The sequence below is a fragment of the Phacochoerus africanus genome, chromosome 15 (genome assembly GCF_016906955.1).
Source record: "Phacochoerus africanus isolate WHEZ1 chromosome 15, ROS_Pafr_v1, whole genome shotgun sequence".
Taxonomy (NCBI): Eukaryota; Metazoa; Chordata; class Mammalia; order Artiodactyla; family Suidae; genus Phacochoerus; species Phacochoerus africanus.
In genome coordinates this window covers 19787793-19807022 of record NC_062558.1, presented here as the reverse complement: position 1 = coordinate 19807022, position 19230 = coordinate 19787793, and the positions used below count along the sequence as shown (strand labels likewise).

General features: G+C 44.0%; 1 protein-coding gene across 1 annotated transcript in view; it reads right to left on the bottom strand.

Annotated features, from left to right (window-relative positions):
- LOC125116915 (kynurenine/alpha-aminoadipate aminotransferase, mitochondrial-like) overlaps nucleotides 1-16966 on the bottom strand; it is a 40296-nt gene extending 23330 nt beyond the window's left edge. The window contains 2 exon segments of the mRNA XM_047762625.1: nucleotides 15609-15702; nucleotides 16798-16966. Of these exon segments, the coding sequence (XP_047618581.1) occupies nucleotides 15609-15702; nucleotides 16798-16966 (263 nt within the window).
- Nucleotides 16967-19230: the final 2264 nt, after the last annotated feature.

The following is a 19230-nucleotide window of genomic DNA, read 5'->3' as shown; positions in this document are numbered from 1 at the left end:
TTAAGGTAATTATCAATATGTATGTTCCCATTGCCATTTTGCCCTTTCTTCATTCGTTCTCTTCTTTTGTGATTGGATGACCGTCTTTAGTGTCATGTTTGAATTCTTTTTCTTTTTTTGTGGGTGTATCTATTATAGATTATTTATTTATTTTTTAATTTTTGTTTTTTTGTCTTTTCTAAGGCTGCACCCATGGCATGTGGAGGTTCTCAGGCTAGGGGTTGAATCGGAGCTGTAGTCTCTGGCCTACGCTGGAGCCACAGCAACATGGGATCCAAGCTGCATCTGCAACCTATACCATAGCTCATGGCAATGCCGGATCCCTAACCCACTGAGTGAGGCCAAGGATCTAACCTGCAACCCCATAGTTGGATTCATTAACCTAGTTGGATTCATTACCCTAGTTGGATTCATTAACCACTGAGCCATGATGGGAACTCCTATAGCTCTTTTAAATTAAAAAAAAATTTTTTTTTTTGGCTGTGCCCATAGCATATGAAAGTTCCTAGACCAGGGGTTGAATTTGATCCATACTGTGCCAGAGCCATGGCTGCAGCAATGCTGGATCCTTTTTCCCACTGTACTGGGCTGGGGATCAAACTTGCACCTCTGCAGTAACCCAAACCACTGCTGTTGGATTCTTAACCTATTATACCATTATTGGAACTCCTATTATAGATTTTTTTTTTTGATTGGAGGTTACCACGAGGTTTTTGTATAGGAGTCTATATACATGCTTAAGTTGATGATCTCTTAATTTCAAATGCATTTTAGATACTCTTCATTTGTAGTCTCATGATTAATGTTTTTGATTTTATATTTTATGTCTGTTTTTTTGTGTGTATCCCTTCACTGTTTTTGTGGATACAGATGATTTTACTGTTTCTGTCTTTTCACCTCTCTATTTGCTTTGTGTGGGGATGATTTGCTACTTTTATTTTATACTTGCCTTGACCAGTGAGTTTTTCCATTTTGTAATTTCTTTGTTTCTAGTTGTAGCCGTTTTTTTTTTTTTTTTTTTTTTGCTGAGAGAAGTTCCATTATCATTTGTTGTAAAGCTGACTTGGTGGTGCTGAATTCCTTTAGCTGTTCCTTGTCTGTAATGCTTTTGATTTCTCCTTCAAATCTGAATGAGAGCCTTGCTAGGTAGAATATTCTTGGGTGTAGTTTGTCTCTTTTATCACTTTAGGTATATCCCTTCTGGCCTGCAGAGTTCCTGCTGAAAAATCAGCTGATAGCCTTATGGGAGTTCCCTTGTGTATTATTTTTTGTTTTTCCCTTATTGTTTTTAATATTTTATCTTTATCTCTAATTTTTGTCATTTTGATTATGATGCTTCTCAGCATGTTCTTCCTTGGGTTTATGCTATATGGGACTCTCTGTGCTTCCTGGACTTGAGTAACTGTTTCCTTTCCCAGGGTTTGGCAATTTTTCAGCTATTATGTCTTCAAATATTTTCTCAGGCCCTTTCCCTCTCTCCTTCTGGGACTTCTATAATGTGAATGCTAGTGTGCTTGATGTTGTCTCAGAGGTATCTTAAACTTCCCTCATTTCTTTTCATTCTTTTTTCTTTTGTTCCACAGCAGTGATTCCCACCACTCTGTTGTCCAGCTGACTTATCCATTCTTCTGCCTCATTTAGTCCATTATTGATTTTTTCCAGTGAATTTTTCATTTCAATTATTGTGTTCTTTAATTTTGTTTGGTTGTTCTTTATATTTTTAAGTTCTTCATTAAAAACTTCTGATTTCTCACTCTGTGCATCCATTCACTTCCTGAATTCTCCAATCATCTTTACAATCATTACTCTGGACTCTTTCTTGTGTAGATTGCCTATCTCCATGTCATTTAGTTCTCTTTCTGGGGTTTTATTTTATTCCTGCATCTGGAACATATTCCTTTGCCTTCTCATTTTGTTTAAATTTCTACTTATATTTCTATGTAAATGATAGGTTAGTTACATTTCTAGACCTTGAAGAAGTGGCCCTTTGTAGGGGATGTCCTATGTGTTCCAGCAGTGCACTTCCCTCTCATCACCCAAGAGCCAGGAGTAGCTGGTCCCAGGGCAGGGTCTGGCTTGATTTGTGGACTTGGTCTGCAGACTGTAAGCCTATCATTTTCCTGCTTCTTGTGTCTGTCACCTGGTGGGTGAGATTGGTCCAGAGGTTGTGCAGTCTTCCTGGTGGGAGGGGCTGGTGAAACTGGGTCTTGGTCCTCTGGTGGGCAGGGCCATGTTGAGGGGCATCTCTAGCGGTATGACTAGAGGTGGCTGTGGGTTCAGGAAATCTTTAGGCACTTGTTTTCTGATGGGTGGGGACATAATTCCCACACAGTTTGTTATTTGGCTGGAGGTACTCCAGCACTGGATCCTACAGGCTATTGAGCGAGGCCATATATTGGTGCCAAAATGTTAGCCTCCAGGAATTCATGCAGATAAATGCTACCCGACATATCTACAACCCATGTCTGTGTTCCCAGAGAGAGCCACAGTCATCCCTCACCTCCCCATTAAACCCTCCAAGACCTTGCAGGTGGGTCTGATCCAGGCTCATGTGAAGTCACTGCTTTTTCCCTGGGTCCTCCAAGGAGTAGAGTCTCTGTTTCCTCCATCCTTGGAGATCCTGTGCTAAAGCTCTGTTTGGCCTTCAAAGCCAAATGCTCTGATAGTATCTTTGTCTGGTTTTGGTATTAGGGTATTGGTAGCTTTGGTGGCTTCATAGAATGTCTCTGGGAATGTTTCTTCTTCTTCAACCATTTGGAAAAATTTGAGAAGGATGGGTACACATTCTTCTTTGTATCTTTGGTAGAATTTGCCTGTGAAGCCCTCTGGTCCTGGACTTTTGTTTGTAGGGAGTGTTTTTATGACATATTCAATTTCATTTCTAGTGATTAGTCTGTTCAATTGATCCATTTCTTCTTGACTCAGTTTTTGCAGGCTGTAAGTCTCTAGAAAGATGTCCATTTCTTCTAGGTTGTCAAATTTGTGGGCATAAAATTGTTCATAGTATTCTTTTTTTTTTTTGTATTTCTGCAGTATCTGTTGAGATTTCTCCTTTTTCATTTTTTAATTTTGTTTATTTGAGTTATTTCTCTCCTCTTCTTGGTGAGTTTGGCCAGAGTTTTGTCAATTTTGTTAACCTTTTAAAGAGCCAGCTCTTGGTTTTATTGATTTTTCTATTGTTTTCCGAGTCTCTATTTTATTGATTTCCTCTCTGATATTTATGATTTCCTTCCTTCTGCTGACTTTGTTTTTTTTTTTCTTTTTTTCTAATTCTTTTAGGTGGTGGGTTAAGTTGTTGAGATTTTTCTTCTTTTCTGAGAAAGGCCTGTTTCGCTATGAACTTCCCTAAGAAACTACTTTTGCAACATCCCATAGATTTTTGAATGGTAGTGTTTTCATTATCATTTGTAACTTTTTAATTTCCATTTTGATTTTCTTGATGATCTATTGGTTTTTTAGTAGAGTGTTGTTTAGTCTCCATGCAATCAGTTTTTTCTCATATCTTTTCCTGTGGTTGATTTCTAGTTTCATGCCATTGTGGTCAGAAAATATACTTGAAATAATTTCTATACTCTTAAATTTGTTGAGTTTAGTTTTGTGCCCAATATGTGGTCAATCCTTGAGAATGTTCCAGGGACACTTGAAAAGAATATATATTCTGATTTTTTTGGATGTAATGTCCTGAAAATGTGAATGAAATCTATTTTTCTATTGTGTCATTTAGGATCTCTATTGCCTTATTGATTTCCCATCTAGAGAATCTGTCCATTGATGTTAGTGGGGTGTTAAAATCTCTTACTGTTATTGTGTTCCCATCAATTTCTCCTTTTATGTCTATTAGTATTTGTTGCACGTATCTGGGTGCTCCTATATTAGGGGCATATATATTGATGATTGTAATATTCTCTTCTTGAATGGATCCTTTAACCATTCCACTATCCTTTAAATAGTGTCCTTCTTTGTTTCTTTATGGCTTTCATTTTAAAGTCTATTTTGTCTGATGAGAATTGCACCTCCTGCTTTCTTGTCTTCCATTTGCATGAAATATCTTTTCCCATCCCCTCACTTTCAATTTATGTGTGTCCTTTGCCCTAAGGTGAGTCTCTTTTAGACTGAATATTGTAGGCTCTTTTTTTTTTTAATATGGTCTGCTGCTCTGGGTCTTCTGATTGGAGCACTCAGTCCATTGACATTTAAGGTAATTATTGATAAATATGTATTTATTGCCATTTTAAACCTTATTTTCCAGTGGATTCTATGTTTTGCCTTTATTTCTTTCTTGTTTTGGTTGGATGATTTCCTCTTACTTTATGCTTCTGTGATATACTTTTTAGTTTCTGTGGATGTAATGTTTGGTTTTGATTTGTGGTTGTCCTGTTTTTCAAGTACATTAACCCCTTTCTATATCTGCTTGCTTTAGCCTAATAGTCATAGAGGCTCAAATACATTCTACAAAAAAAAAAGAGTCCAGATTTTCTTACTTTCCTTCTCCACATTTTATGACTTTGAAGTTCTTTTTAAACATTTTCCTGTTTCTCTTTTTACTGTTCCTTGTGTTTATCATTGCTTTTATAATGTTGTTCTTTTTTTTTTTCCTTTTAAATCTGTATGCTGGCTTATTTACGTGATTACTTTCCAATTGTGATTTCCTCCATTCTATTTCTTCTTACTTGTTTTTTCTTTAGAGGAGCCCTTTTGGTGTTTCTTTTAGAATTGGTTTAGTGTTGCTGTACTCTTTCAGTTTTTGTTTGTTGAAGAAATGCTTTATTTCTCCTATTTTAAATGATATCCTTGCTGGTTAGATAATTCTAGGCTGCAAATTCTTCCCATTTAGAACTTTGAATATATCTTGACACTCTCTTCTGGACTGTAGTGTTTCTGTAGAGAAATTGTTTGATAGCCTTATGGGGTTTCCCTTATAATTAACTCTTTGTTTTTCTCTGGCTGCCTTTAGAATCCTCACTTTAACTTTTGCCATTTTTATTATAATATGTCTTGATGTGGGCCTGTTTGGGTTCAACTTATTTGGGGGCCTCTGTGCTTCCTGTATCTTGATATCTGCTTCCTTTATTTTTTAAATTTTTAAAAAAATTTTAATTGCTCAATGAATTTTATTATATTTATAATCATACAATGATCATCACAACTAGATTTTATAGCATTCCCATCCAAAACTTCCAGCCCATCCCCCACCCCCAACCCATCTCTTTTGGAATCAATAAGTTTTTCAAAGTCTATGAGTCAGTATCTGTTCTGCAAAGAAAGTCATTGTGTCCTTTTTTTAGATTCCACATGTGATGGCATTTGATGTTGGTGTTTCACCATCTGACTGACTTCACTTAGCATGATAATTTCTAGGTCTATCCATGTTGCTGCAAATGCCATTATTTCTTTCCTTTTAATGGCTGAGTAATATTCCATTGTGTATGTGTACCACATCTTCCTTATCCACTCTTCTGTCAATGGATATTTAGGTTGTTTCCATGTCTTGGCTATTGTATATAGTGCTGCAATGAACATTGGAGTACATGTGTCTTTGCGAGTTATGGTTTTCTCTGGATATATGCCCAGGAGTGGGATTGTTGGATCAAGTGGTAATTCTATTTTTAGTTTTCTGAGGAATCTCCATATTGTTTTCCAATACCTGCTTCCTTTAGATTTGGAAAGTTTTCAGCCATAATTTCTTCAAATATATTTTCAATACTCCTTTCTTTTTCTTCTTCTAGAATCCCTGTTATGTGTAGATTGGCCTGCTTTGTATTATCCCATAGATCTCTTATATTGCTTTCATGTTTTTTCATTTGGTTTTCTGTCTGCCGTCCTGATTGGGTGATTTCCATTATTCTATCTTCCACATTACTAATTTATTTCTCTGCATTATTCATTCTGCTCTTTAGTGCCTTTAACTCTGTTTGTATCTCTGCAAATGAATTTTATAATTTTTCTCGGCTCCTCCTTATATTTTCTAGTTCTTTCTAAAGTAAGCTGCATTACTATTCATATCCGCTCTTAATTCCTTCAGTATTTTCACCATCTCCTTTTTGAGCTTAGTGTCTATTAGACTGCAGAGGTCCGATTCATGGTTTGCTTCTTCAGGTGAATTCTCCTATTCTTTTAACTGGGAATGGTTCCTGAGCTTCATTTTGCTTATATTTTCTTATTCTGTGAATTTAGGGAAAACAACTATTGTAGTCTTGGAGGGCTATTTATATGCATGAATACCCCTGGGTATTTTGTGAGGGCTTACTATTTATTTTTAGGGTGTTTGTGTGCTTTCAGGGAGATGGAGACAATGGGTAGGGCTGGTAGCCAGTGTCTGGTTGTTGGGCCCTTGACAGTGGCAATGATCCATGGGAAGTTTCAGGGCCCTGGGAAGTGACAGTGATCAGGTGGGTTTAGGTGGTGCCTGGAATATTTAGCAGTGGCAGCTGTAGGATGGGTGCATTCCCAGGGGAGTGAGAACAACAGTTCTGGTAGTGCTTGGTTGCAGTGCCCTTTTCTTTGCTTACCTCCGAGGTGACTGGGGCCACAGGTGGTGCCTGTTCACAGACCCCTAGTGGGGGCGGGCCACACCCATCTCTGGTGTCTGAGACGACTGCTGTGGTTTGCCCCTAATGCCTATAGATCATGCAAGAGGTGTTGAATCCAGTTTAGCCCCCCACCCCCACCATTGCCCTTAGCTCACACAAGAGGTACCTGGACACCTGTAGCCTGCACAAGAGACACTCCATAACCCATAGCCCATGCAAGTAGTGCCTCACCCTCTGAGAGTCTGCACATGTGCAGGGAGATATTCCTATTGCAATCCACCCCTCCTCTTGTCACCCTCCCTAACAATGGCACCTTGCTTCTCCTGTGGACCCAGACCTCCTACTGGGTTCCCTCAGCTCTGGTGCTCTGTTCTGTGGCACAGCACTCCCTAGCCCCTCAGCTGTCTCCACACAGCCAACCCTAGTCCTCTCCCAGAACTGACCTCAAGAGCCTGAGTCTCAGTGCCCAGCCCTCCCCCTCAGCATCTCAGGCTGTGGTGTCTCGGGTGGTGGTATAGATGGTCTGTGAGGCTTTTACTCTGCCATGACCTCCTCAGTCCAGCTGCTGGGCTTTTCTCTATGACTTTGAGGTCCCTCCTTCTTGGCTGATCTCCCCATTGGCTTCCCAGAGTGTGGGTTCCTTTCCTCTTTAACAGCTCCTTCTCAGAAGGGCTAGTTCCATCCTGATTCTTTTTTTTTTCTCTCTCTCTCCTTTTTTCCTTTTGTTCTACCTAGTTATGTGGAGGGTTTTTTGTCCTTTTTGGAGGTTTAATGTCTTCTGCCAGCGTTCAGCAGATGTTCTGTGTGAATCATTCTACAGGTAGAAAGTTTTTTTTTTGATGTATTTGTGGGAGAAGGTGGGCACCATGTCTTACTCCTCTGCCATCTTGATTCTTTCTTTCCATTTTCATTCCTATCAGCAAAGTTAATCATGATAAAAGGGGAAACCTAGAATATTCTGAGAAGTCCTACTTAAGAATTTATTTCAAATACTTTTCTCAAGCTTAAAGGGACAAAATCCTTTTCATTAAAATAATTATTAGGGAGTTCCCATCATGGCTCAGTGGTAACAAACCTGACTAGTATCCATGAGGATGCGGATTCGATCCCTAGCCTTGCTCAGTGGGTTAAGGATCTGGCATTGCTGTGAGCTGTGGTGTAGGTCACAGGTGTGGCTCAGATCCTGCTGTGGTATAGTCCAGCAGCTACAGCTCTGATTTGACTCCTAGCCTGGGAACTTCCATATGCTGTGGGTGCAGCCCTAAAAAAAAAAAAAAATTATCAAATGTTTACCAAGTGCAAACTGTGGATTGACTTTACTAAGACAAATAACACCCAGTTCATATTTTTGATGGGCAAATATACATGTGGGCATATTCAGTGCTTTCTGAATATCGACAAGTTTTTGGTTTTCTTTTTTTTGTCTTTTTAGGGCTGCACCTGCAGCATATGGAGGTTCCCAGGCTAGGGGTCCAATCAGAGCTGTAGTCACTGGCCTACACCACAGCCACAGCAATGCCAGATCTGAGCCATGTCTATGATCTACACTACAGCTCATAGTAATGCCGGATCTTTAATCCACTAAGCAAGGCCAGGGATTGAACCTGCCACCTCGTGGTTCCTAGTTGGATTTGTTTCCACTGCACCACAGTGGGAACTCCCTAAAAATCAACAAATGTTGATAGAACAAAATGATACGTGTAAATTGTCTGAGCATAGTACACGGTAAAGCACAAAGATCAAGTGATTAATTTTAAAAGAGCCCTTGTCCCTCACCAACAGATATACCCTAGACTCTACCTATGATCTGAGAGCAATTTAAGTTTTAGACAACCAAGCTTATTGGCAAGCATTCTGGTTTAAAATCTGTAGTAAAAGAGGTGTAAAATATTATATCACCTACCATTTTGAGATGGGGTGGAGGAGGAAAAAGAAGGGGGTGCTGGAATAAGATTCACTATGGGTAACAAGGTATTATTCTTTTTGCAAGTTGAAGCCCCCAGGTCAAGGACTGTTTTGAATAATGTTTGACATTTGCTGTGTCCTGTGCTTTGAGATGGATAGTGTGAGGGCTGAGAAGAAAGGCGCATGTGCACAAGGATATTTGATTACACAAGGGTGCAGTCTTGAGGGGTGTGGTCCTCTGAGGAAGGGATGTTTCCCCTGGGGTTGGAAGGTTGAAGAGAAGTTGGTGAAGATAGAGTGGACAAGGGGAGGACAGAATATACAAAGGTTTCCCAGTCAAGAAAACATGGTGTATTCACAAAGTGAAGGCAGGCTGAGGAGCTGAGTGGTAAGAGATGAAAGTAGGAAAGAGCAGAGGCCAAATCCTTTCCCAGTCAAGAAAACATGGTGTATTCACAAAGTGAAGGCAGGCTGAGGAGCTGAGTGGTAAGAGATGAAAGTAGGAAAGAGCAGAGGCCAAATCCTTGTAGGCCAAATCCTTGTAGGCATCTTTATTCTTAAGCCAAGGATAAAGGAGATAATGACGGTTCAAGTTGGAGAATGGAGGTCCGGTGGGGTGGGGCTGCAAAAGGCTAGGGGGACAACTGATTAAGTGCCTTTTGCCTTAAATATGTAGGATGGATTAGGAGAAGCAACAATGGGTGAAGGGAAACCAATTGGAAGGTTCCAATAATAATCCATATGAGAATTATGATGGTGGAAGTTAAGAGAAGTGGACAGATTAGGAGGTAAATTTGACAGTACTTGATGGATGGGAAGTGGATTCAAGGGAGAAGGAGGTGACAAAGGGGATTCCTAGGTTTCAGGCTGGCAGAGCTGGGTAGACAGTGGCACTACTTGCTGAGTTAAGGGTCAAGGGAAGAGGCTTTGATTTGGGTGGTGTGATCCTGGGTTTAGAAGGAAGGATGGGATGCCTATTATTTTTAAAGATGTTGGGATCCCAGGGGACAGAATGGTGAGCATGGTAATCACAGATGTATTGAAGGCACTGGGTGAGACCGTAGAACTGGATTGACACTGGTTTTTCTTACTGGTTTGGCCAAGTCCTAGGATGGTGGTGATAAAGACCAGGAGGGATGTGACCACAGTCATTGGCAGAGATGAACTTGTCTTCCAGGCTCCCAGCAGAGATTGGGTTTGGCTGAAGGGGAGGACAGGCAGGTGGAGTGGAGGGGTCCCCAGGCAGGTGGAGAATATTGACTTGCCTTCTCTCTTCCCTCTTCCTGTCTTCACATTCTGTGGGGCGGAGTCCTCTCTCAGAAAGTGTCAGGACCTGTTCCCCCACTGTGTGCCCTGAACATATCCATGTGCGAGATTAGCATGAAGACTGGACCAGAGGAAGGCTGGGGTAATCAGTGAACGTGCTCTGAGGGGAGGGGGCACGTTCCTAATTTTCAAACAGGTGATGGAGAGAAGTTCACTTTTTGGCTGGTTGAAGGAAATGATATTTTCTCCCTCAACCCCCCAGAAACAATGTTCTGAATGGTGATTCAATTTTTCAAACGTTGTTTCTCTGAAAATATATTTTGAGTTGAAACTTGGATTCCTGAAAAGGTCCCTGTGATCAGATTTGGTCTGCTGTGACTTGAAGAAAGTTGATTCCATTGTGTCATTATTTCAGAATGTGTTTACTAAGCACCTTGTATTTTCTCGGAAATCTTTGGGCACTGGAGATTTGCTAGGGGACCGCTGGAGGCAGCTGGATCTTCTGTGGGATTTACATGTTAGACAGGTGACTACATGGAGCAGGGGCACCAGAGAGGAGGGAGGAGTCTGCTGAGGCCTGTAGGAGCAGGGATTTGGACGGAGAGGATGCCCCGGGGCCCTTGGAGGGCTTGCCATCCATGGTGAGGATTTGGACTCTGTACTGTGTAGATGTGCCTTATTCAAGGGAGAGGCGCATTCAGATCTGTGTCTCTAATGGCCACCCTTGTTTCAGAGTGGGGATGGGTCGGAGAAAAACAGAAACATGTGGAGCCAGTTAGGTGCTTGTACAGTCAGGAGAGGAAGGGGAGGGGGAGGGAGATGCTTGATGGTAGAGTCAGAGTTTGGGATCCTGGAGGGGAGCAGCCTCAAGTGAGAGAGTTAATTTTCTGTTGCTGCCATAACAACCACGAACAAGGTGTCTTGAAAGGGCAGAAACTTATCCTTTCACAGTTTTGCAGGCTGGAAGTCAGAATCAGGATGTGAGCAGGGTGGTGTCTCCTCTAAAAGCCCTGTGAGAATCAGTTCTTGCTTCCTGCCTGTGGTGCCGCCAGGCTGGGAGGGGTGGGCTCTGGCCTCTACCCCATCTGCACAGAGCCTCCCTTCCGCTGTGTCTCTGTCTCCCTCTGCTTATGAGGACACTGGTCATTTCCGGAAGAGCCCACCTGGGTCCGTGTCACATCATTGTAACTTGGTCACGTCTGCAAAGACCATGCTTACACATTAGGCCACACTCACGGGATCAGTGTAGACTGGATTTGGGGGATGGGGCACTATTCTTCAGCCGGAGACTAGAGGACCCTAAAACATAATAGTCGGGGAGACAGGAGGACCCCCAGGGCCTCCAGGGGAGAAAGCCCCCAACAGAGGAAGAGATGCTTGGGGTGCAAGCATCTTGCTTTGGAACTAGGGGCTGGGGGGCTAATTGCCACCCCACCCCCATCCTCTGCATCTCCCTGGAAGCTTCTCCAACATCTCACATTCAAGGTATCCAACTGGAATTGTGCTGAGTTCCCCAAACCCACTTCCCCCAGGGTTGTTTCCCATCTCAGCAAATGGAACATTGTGCAGCCAGTTGACTAAGCCTGGAGGTTCTCATAAGGGCCCTTCTCAAGTTGTGTCTTGAAAACCTCTGCTTCTCTCCAGCTGCTGCCTACAGCCTACCAGTCACTGCCATATCTTTCTCTCTAAACCAGCCTCCTGTGTTACTGTAATCACACTGCAGCAAAATTTTTAAAATGCAGATTTGATAATATTTGTATCCACTTAAAGTCTTTCTGTGATTTTCTTAGCAATCCAGAATGAAAGGCTTGCGGAGTGTGTGTGCTCTGCGCCCGCCTGCCCCTCCAGGTTTACCATGCCAGTGAAAACCATCATTAAACAATAATATGAATAGAAAAGAGTTTTATTCGAGCCAAACTTTTTTTGAGCCAAACATGTCCTTGATACCTGGGAGGGAGGCTTGTCATCGAAGGAGGACCAGCCAGGATGTCCCAGGAAGACGGACTTTTAAGCTTTATTTTTAACATGGACATTCTTTGCTTCTGGTCAATGTGCCCTTTTCTTTAATAATTGAAGAAGATGTACAGTGTAGTTTGAGAGCCCTCAAATAGGCTATTTTAGTTAGCATAAGATTCAAGCTATCTCATGGATAAGCCAGAATGACTTGCCTGCATCTTAGCACGGGAACATTTCTTTTCTCAGCCTCTCAGGACTTCCCCTCCCTCGGCCTCACTCTGGCTGGCTGCTTGACCTCCAGGAGCCCCTCTACATATCATATTCTGTCTCTGAGTCACTTCCCATGTGCTGGTCCCTCTGCTGGAAGCTCCCCTCTTTGCTGAACCTTCCAACTTTCCCTTTGGAGTGGTTTCCCCAATGAACTGGAGTAATTTCTTTCGAAATTCTTTGTTGTATTTCTATCTCTTCTGCAAAAGAGCAAAGTGCCCATGGGGTCATTCCACTTGTGCTGCTAGCCACTGCCTGGCCAAGCATTCCAGCTGAGTGGGGCCCTGGAGGCTGCAGTGGGGTGGCCCTGCCTCTGAGCCTGGTCCACAGGGAGTGCTCAGAAATAGTTCTTGGAATCACGGAGTCAATTAGGGAATGAATCAGAAGATACTAGAAGGAAGAGAATGGGCAGAGCTCTACCAGGAGCAAAGGACAGATCCTTAAGGAGATCTAAAATGTAATATAGAAAAAGTCTAGGCATTGCCAGTGAGATGGGAGGAAATTAGGACAATACGGTACTACAGACACGGAAGGGAGAATGAACCTCGAGGCAGGGAGAGTTGAAGTAAAAATCTTTAGCCGGAAAAATAGCAAACCCTCCTTTTTCAGGTAAAATTTTGAAAACTTGTATCCCCATAGTTTCTTTAATTATTGATCAGAGGTAAGCCAGATTGTTTTGTTCTAAGTGAAATTTAGAACACTTTGGCCATTTCTTTTCTTTCTTTCTTTTTAAAAGTTTTATTGAAGTATAATTGATTTACAGTGTTGTGATCATTTCTGCTGTACAAGAAAGTGATTCAGTTATACATGTACACACATCCATTCTCTTTCAGATTCTTTTCCCATATAGATTATCACGGAATACTGGGTAGAGTTCCTGTTGGTATTCAGCAGGTCCCTGTTGGCCAATCATTGCATATGGCCATTTGCTTTCCTAACAAATGCTAATCAAGTGAAAGAATGAGTATGGGTAATACTATTCTATCTATCGAATGTTTATGCTGGTTTATATATTTTAGGAGAAATTTTTGTTAACACCACAATTAGGGAAATAAAGATTTTGTAAATTCTTAAAAAAAAACCTCATAAATTAAAATGTGCAGTCTTGTCAGGACAACGCAGCTGTCTTCCTTGAGTTCAGTAGTGGGAAGTCACTGCTGAACTTGACCCGGATAACTGTGGTGTTTTGTGCAGAAGCAGGATGGGGAGGGTTGCAGATGAGTAGGGTATTAGGAAATTAGACAACCAGCCCTTCTAGGAGGTTAATTGAAGGCAGGAGAGAGACTGAGCAGTGTCTGCAGGGTGACCACAGGCTGGAGGAGGGTTTGGTTCAGAGTGGGGTGGAGTGATTGGGCTGGATGGGAGGATGATTCTTGCTGGGAAAGGCAATTGTGCCCAACTTCTCACCCCTGCACAGCAACTGCAGTGCCCAGGGGCTGGAGCCTGGATCTGCAAAGAGACATGAGGGCTTGCTGCCTTGTGGGGGCATCTGTTTCTCGAGCTGTACATGAACTCCTGCGTTCTGCTCAAGTGTGAGTGTCCGGGCCCTGGGGCTGGACCCAGCTTCCTGTGGGTCAGACCCCTTGGGAGAGCTAGGGTCTACAGTGGGGCCTGCTGAGCAGCAGAGACGAGTGTGTAAGAGGCTGGCTCCCCCGCCTTGTCTCTTTGCTGAGAGGAAGCACTGCCCCACCCGAGCCTGGGCTTCTGGCTGTCTGTCCTCAGTGACCTTGAATTACACACTGGTCCCTTCCCTGGGAGGCACCTGTCTGCCTGTTAACCTTGGCTGCACTGCCTGGTCACTCAGTGAACAGAGGTATGTGTTTTCTTTTGTAAGTTAGTGTGGAAATAGGAGGAAAATGTGGATGCGGGGTTGGGGGGGGGCTTAGTGCTTTGCTTTTCTGGAGAAGTAGGAGGTCTGCTGCTAAAGGAGAAGAGGGTGTGGAAAGATGGAACATTTGGTGAGAAGGAAGAGGATTTGGATTCTTATGATGGAGGACAGAGCAGCAGTGTGGCATTGCTGCTTGGGGTACGAGCCTGGGTGAGGTCAGGACCAATCTACACTATTGACAAGATCCACCTTTATCAATATTAAGCACTTGGGGTGCAAATGCAAGTGAGAAGGCTACTTGGATCCCCTGGGATTGGGGTTTTGGGTGTGGGTGTGTGAGAAATTGGTGGAGCGAGTTTGGCACATTACGAATAGAGGAGTGGAGACTGGACCTAAGCAGGGTACTGGGGGAGTGAAGGGGATGATGGATAAAGAGAATGTAGGGGGTTCTGAGGATGAGAGGTGCCCTGCTCTTGGCTTGGATGAGGCACTTGGAGCTGGGTGCCCCCACCCTGAAGAAGGCTGCTACAGGATGGTGGCAGGGAGGGCAGACTCAGAGCCTGCTGGGAGAGAGTATACTGTGGAGCCTAATCACCTGAGTCCCAGGGAGCAGGAGCTGTTGGAGGCGTAGAGCAATGGTGTGGACATGGTTCTGGGAGGAAGGAAGATGCTAACCTCATTTCGCACCTGCCAGGCGCGAGAATGAGCAGTAGAGCTACCTGAGCCATGGGGCGAGAGTATGCACTGGGCAGCGTGGCTCCAGTAAAGCCGGGAAGCGTGGAGCAGAGTTCAAAGGACAAAAGGAGTTAATACTCTCCCAGCCGTTCCAGAGGCTTGGGAGGTGGGACATGGGTGGTGTGATCAAGGAAGATGTCCCGAAGAGTATCTGACTGATGAGAATGTAAATAACCGAAGGCTTCCATTTTGGACAGGAACCAAGGACAGCAGGGGTGTGGCCCTGCAGTTACTAGCTCGTTACCTGAAGCCTTGCTTCTCAGAACCTGTTCTGTAGGCTGCTCATATCAGAATCACTTAGGGGCTTATTAGAAATTCAGATTCCTGGGCTCTGCCTCTTAGGAACTGAATCAGAATCTGTCAGGAAGAGAGGCTTAAAGCGGTGCCCACCATTCCTGCTCAGGCACCGTGGGGGTGCTGGGGGAGTTGGTGATGTGTGACAGGAGAGTGCATGGGAACCACTATTTTCTAAGCTCTCTTCCACAGATTAAGTAAGAAAACCAGGGCGCTAGAGGACAGTGGGTGCTTAATTTAGGAGGGGGCGCTTGGTCTGCCAGATGGGAGCGTGGAGCGCGGTGGTCACAGCAGTGAGCCCAGTGGTGCCCTGTTGATCCTGAGGTTAAGGGGCCATGGATGGCCTGATCAAGTTGGAGTGGACATGCTGAGGCTATAAGTCATGCTGGGGCTGAACATTTACGAGCTGAGAATGAGACTGTCCTTAAAGCTGAAAAGGATCCCAAAGCTTTGGGTTCTGCCCCAGATGTTGTCAAAGGGTGGGGGAGCCCACAGAGTCTGTTTATAGGCAGTACGTGGAGAGAAATAAATCTGCTTCCTAAATGTAATTGGATCAAGTTTGGCCCCTTCAATAAACTAGTTATAATCCCTTTCCTTCAAGGTCCCCCACCTTTTGTGATTAAGTTTTACCAGTAGTTCTGTGGCCACTTGGAAGAGTTCATCTCCTTCATGACCTTTTCAGAAAATCAGATCCCAGTCTGCTCCATTCTATCCAAATTCTAGACCTTAGACTGGTATCAGTGTAGCTGGCTTGGGCCAGCTCTTGCCTTGTAGTGGGTGGCCTTTGTGGCTTCTGCCAGCCTCCCCATTACCTGAACCCCCATTACCTGATCAGGCCACTGATGCCCAGCTGGAGCTCTGGACAGTTTTGCTGTAATTGCATCAGCATCTCAGCTTCAGATGGGCCAGTGTGACACTTCTCTGCGATTGAGTGTACAAACGTGTCCCTCCTAATGCTCTAGTATATTTGGGGGGGCAGGGCTACTAGTGGGTGTGGGTAGGAATAAACCCAGCTGTGCTTGGGGTGTTAAAGCAGAGATTACGTGCTTGGGACATACATGAGTCCCCTGGGTCCCTAACTATCATGAAACTGTCATAGAGTTATCACCGTTCTCGGTGAGATCTCAGCCAGGACTTAAAGCTCCAGCATTGCACTGTGTATGTTGCATGCTCAGACCAGAGCCGGGAGCTTTCTCTTGGTTATCTCTGGACAGACATATATTGTTGGAAGGGGGGCACAAAGAGGTGGAGGGCATTGCATCCATCATGGCTGTGAGCTCCTGCCCTGGAGAATGGAAAGATGTGATTAAAGCAAAATTAGATCCCGGGAGCTGCAGAATTAAGGTATCTCGTCATGGACAGCTTGATGTGAAGCCCATTGGGCTACTGCCCTAATGAGGCTCTTGGGAACAAGTCTTGGGGTTTCGCTGGGATGCTCCTTGTGTTCTGACTGTCTCCCAGAGCTCGTGGCCACCCAGCTTTGACTCTGTTTTCCAGCTTCCTTTGCAACCAGGGACGGCCACCTGACCAAGTTCTAACTAGTGGAAAGTGGTGTATAAATTAGACACAATGGCAACGTTGTTGTTGCTCTTCTGCTTATGGCCTTAGGAACCAGGCCCCTGGTTTTGCCTCCTTTGTCCTTCTTGTCCTGGCCCTGCGTGACCACATTGTTACACCTATTTATTTTCCCTTGTGGCACCCGTGAAAAGGCAGTGCAGTGGTCCTGTGTCTAGGACATCTGCTGTCCCAACCCCAGGGTGTTCACTCAAATAAGGGTGGCTTGATTGCCCTGCTAATCCACAGAGTGGACACAGCCCTGGACAAGGCAGAGCCTTTCTGCTTTCTGTACACATTCAGTGGGAGAGCACTGAATGGAGAGCATGGTGGAGACTCCCATTTCAGGGGCGGAGCTGAGGGGCGGACCTCTTAGACCTGTGGTTCAGGGGCTTTCCAGCACCGGCTGTGCTTGGTGAAGCAAAGCAGCTGTGCCAGCCGGGCCGAAAACTCTTCCCACACCAGAAAGCGGGGAGTGTGTCCGGGGAGGCAGACGTGTGCTCGTCATCCAAGAAGAGGCAGGAATGGACTGGGCATCGATGCAGCCGACGGCAGGTGGTGGCTCAGCTGAGAGGGAGGACTCTGGCACAGGAGAGATCTCCCCTGAGGTCTGCAGAGAACTGGTGACCATCCTAAAGGTTAAATCATGCAAAAGTTGTGACCCAAGAAGTTCTAAAATCAGGAGGTCAAGATATGAGAGACAGGTTTGTGCACAGCGGGGTGTAGATGTGTACTGAGTCAGAGGCAGCCTAGCTGTGGCTCTATCCAGAGAGGAGGCCTCCTCTTGCTAAAGAGTAAAGGAGGTTCCTTTTAACGTTGATAGTTAAATGGGTCTCAGTTATGCACAGGGTGGTAAATGTTAATTGATGGGAATTGGAGAAGAGGAAAAAGTCTATTTGTCAGGATATGTATGTCCCAGACACTAAATGTTACAGAGCTATCTAAGGCATGATTTCCTCTACACTTACAAAGAGGAGGTGACAGAAAGGTGACAGCAGCTTTAGAGTGACTCCAGGACTGGTACTTTCCCCCAGGATGCTGGCTCTAGCAGCCGCTAGGTCCCTCCCACTACACACAGTCTCTGCCTCAACCTTGGCTGCAGGGTATTGATAAGGGAATCGACAGATGATCCAAAATATGACACATACATATTGTCCAGCTTTGACCATTTTATTTGTTATAGCTAATATTTATTAAGAACCTAACACACACATGAATTACTCTATTTAGTGCTTTACATACCTTCTCTTTTTCTTTTCTTTCTTTCTTTTTTCCTTTTTATGGCTGCACCTGTAGCATATGGAGTGTCCCAGGCTAGGGGTCGAATCAGAGCTGCAGCTGCCTGCCTACATTACAGCCACAGCAACATGGGATCCAAGTCTTGACCTACCCCACAGCTCACAGCAACGCTGGATCCTTGACCCACTGAGTGGGGTCTGCATCCTCATGGACACAATGTTGGGTTCTTAACCTGCTGAGCCACACCGAGAACTCCACAGTCTCTTTTTCTTAATAAGGTTTTAAGATGGAAGCATTGTATGTGTACAGATCATATGCATATGTAAGTACATACACGTGCACAAATCACAAGTATATTATGTGTTCTCAGAAAGTGAACATGCTCATGTAATCACCCCTTGGTCAAGGAGTGGATTGATGGAACACAGTATGAGAAAAAGAATACACACACACACACACACAAATGACTATGTCACCTTGCTGTGCAGCAGAAATAGAACACTGTAAATCAACAATACTTTACTAAAAAATTTTAAAAAATTAAAAAAATAAGTGGACTGTTCCTAGGACCCCAGAAGACTCCCTCCCCCCGACCCCACGCCACCAATGACCACTTTCCCTTCTTTCTAAAACTTGTTGCTCTCCTGACTCTAACACCATAGGCTGGTTATGCCTGTTTTTGATCTTTAGGGAAATGGAATCAAGCAGTTTGCATTGTTTTGTTTGCATCATGTTTGTGAGATCCATTTGCCTGGCTCCATATAGCAGTAATTTCTTCAGTCTTGTTGGGTTCCAGTGCGAGACTGTGGCACAATGTTACCTTTGCACTGTTAATAGACACATGGAATGTTTCCACTACTGGACTGCTAGGAGTATGCATTCAGGAACATTGTTGTACACATCTTTTGGTAAAGTGTGTATGCATTTGAGGTGTATACCTAGAAATGAAATTACTGAATCAAAGGGTGAATACATACTTAGTTGAATAGAAACGACCATATGATTCTCCTAGGTGGTTATCTCCTGCTTTACCTTTTCCTTAGTATGCACTTAGAATTCTTAGTGCATTAGAATTCCAGCTGCTCACCACACCGACTCTGGGAACACTGGGCATTTTCTGCTCTTAAAATTCTAACTAGGGAGTTCCCGTTGTGGCTTAGAGGTAACAAACTGGACTAGGATCCATGAGGATATGGGTTCCATCCCTGGCCTCACTCAGTGGGTTAAGGATCCAGTGTTGCTGTGAGCTGTGACATAGACCAGCAGTTGTAGTGCCGATTCGACCCCTAGCCTGGGAAACTTACACATGCTGCAGGTGCGGCCTTAAAACGCAAAAATTAAAAAAAAATACTAATTATTCTGACAGGTGTCCAATGGTAGTTCATTGTGGGATATAGATTGTATGCCTATTTTCCCCAAAATTCATGTGTTAAAATCCTAATCTCTAAATCAATGGTAGGAAGTGGGGGAGGGGCTTTGGGAGGTGCTTAGGTCTGAGGGTAGAGCTCTCATGAATGGGATTGTGTCCTTATAAAGAGACCCCAGATAATTCTCTTGCCCTTCCCCCATGGAGGACACAATGACAAGTCTATGACCTGGCAGAAGGGGCTTTCTTGATCATGCTGACCCCTTGATCTGGGATGTACAGCCTCTGTG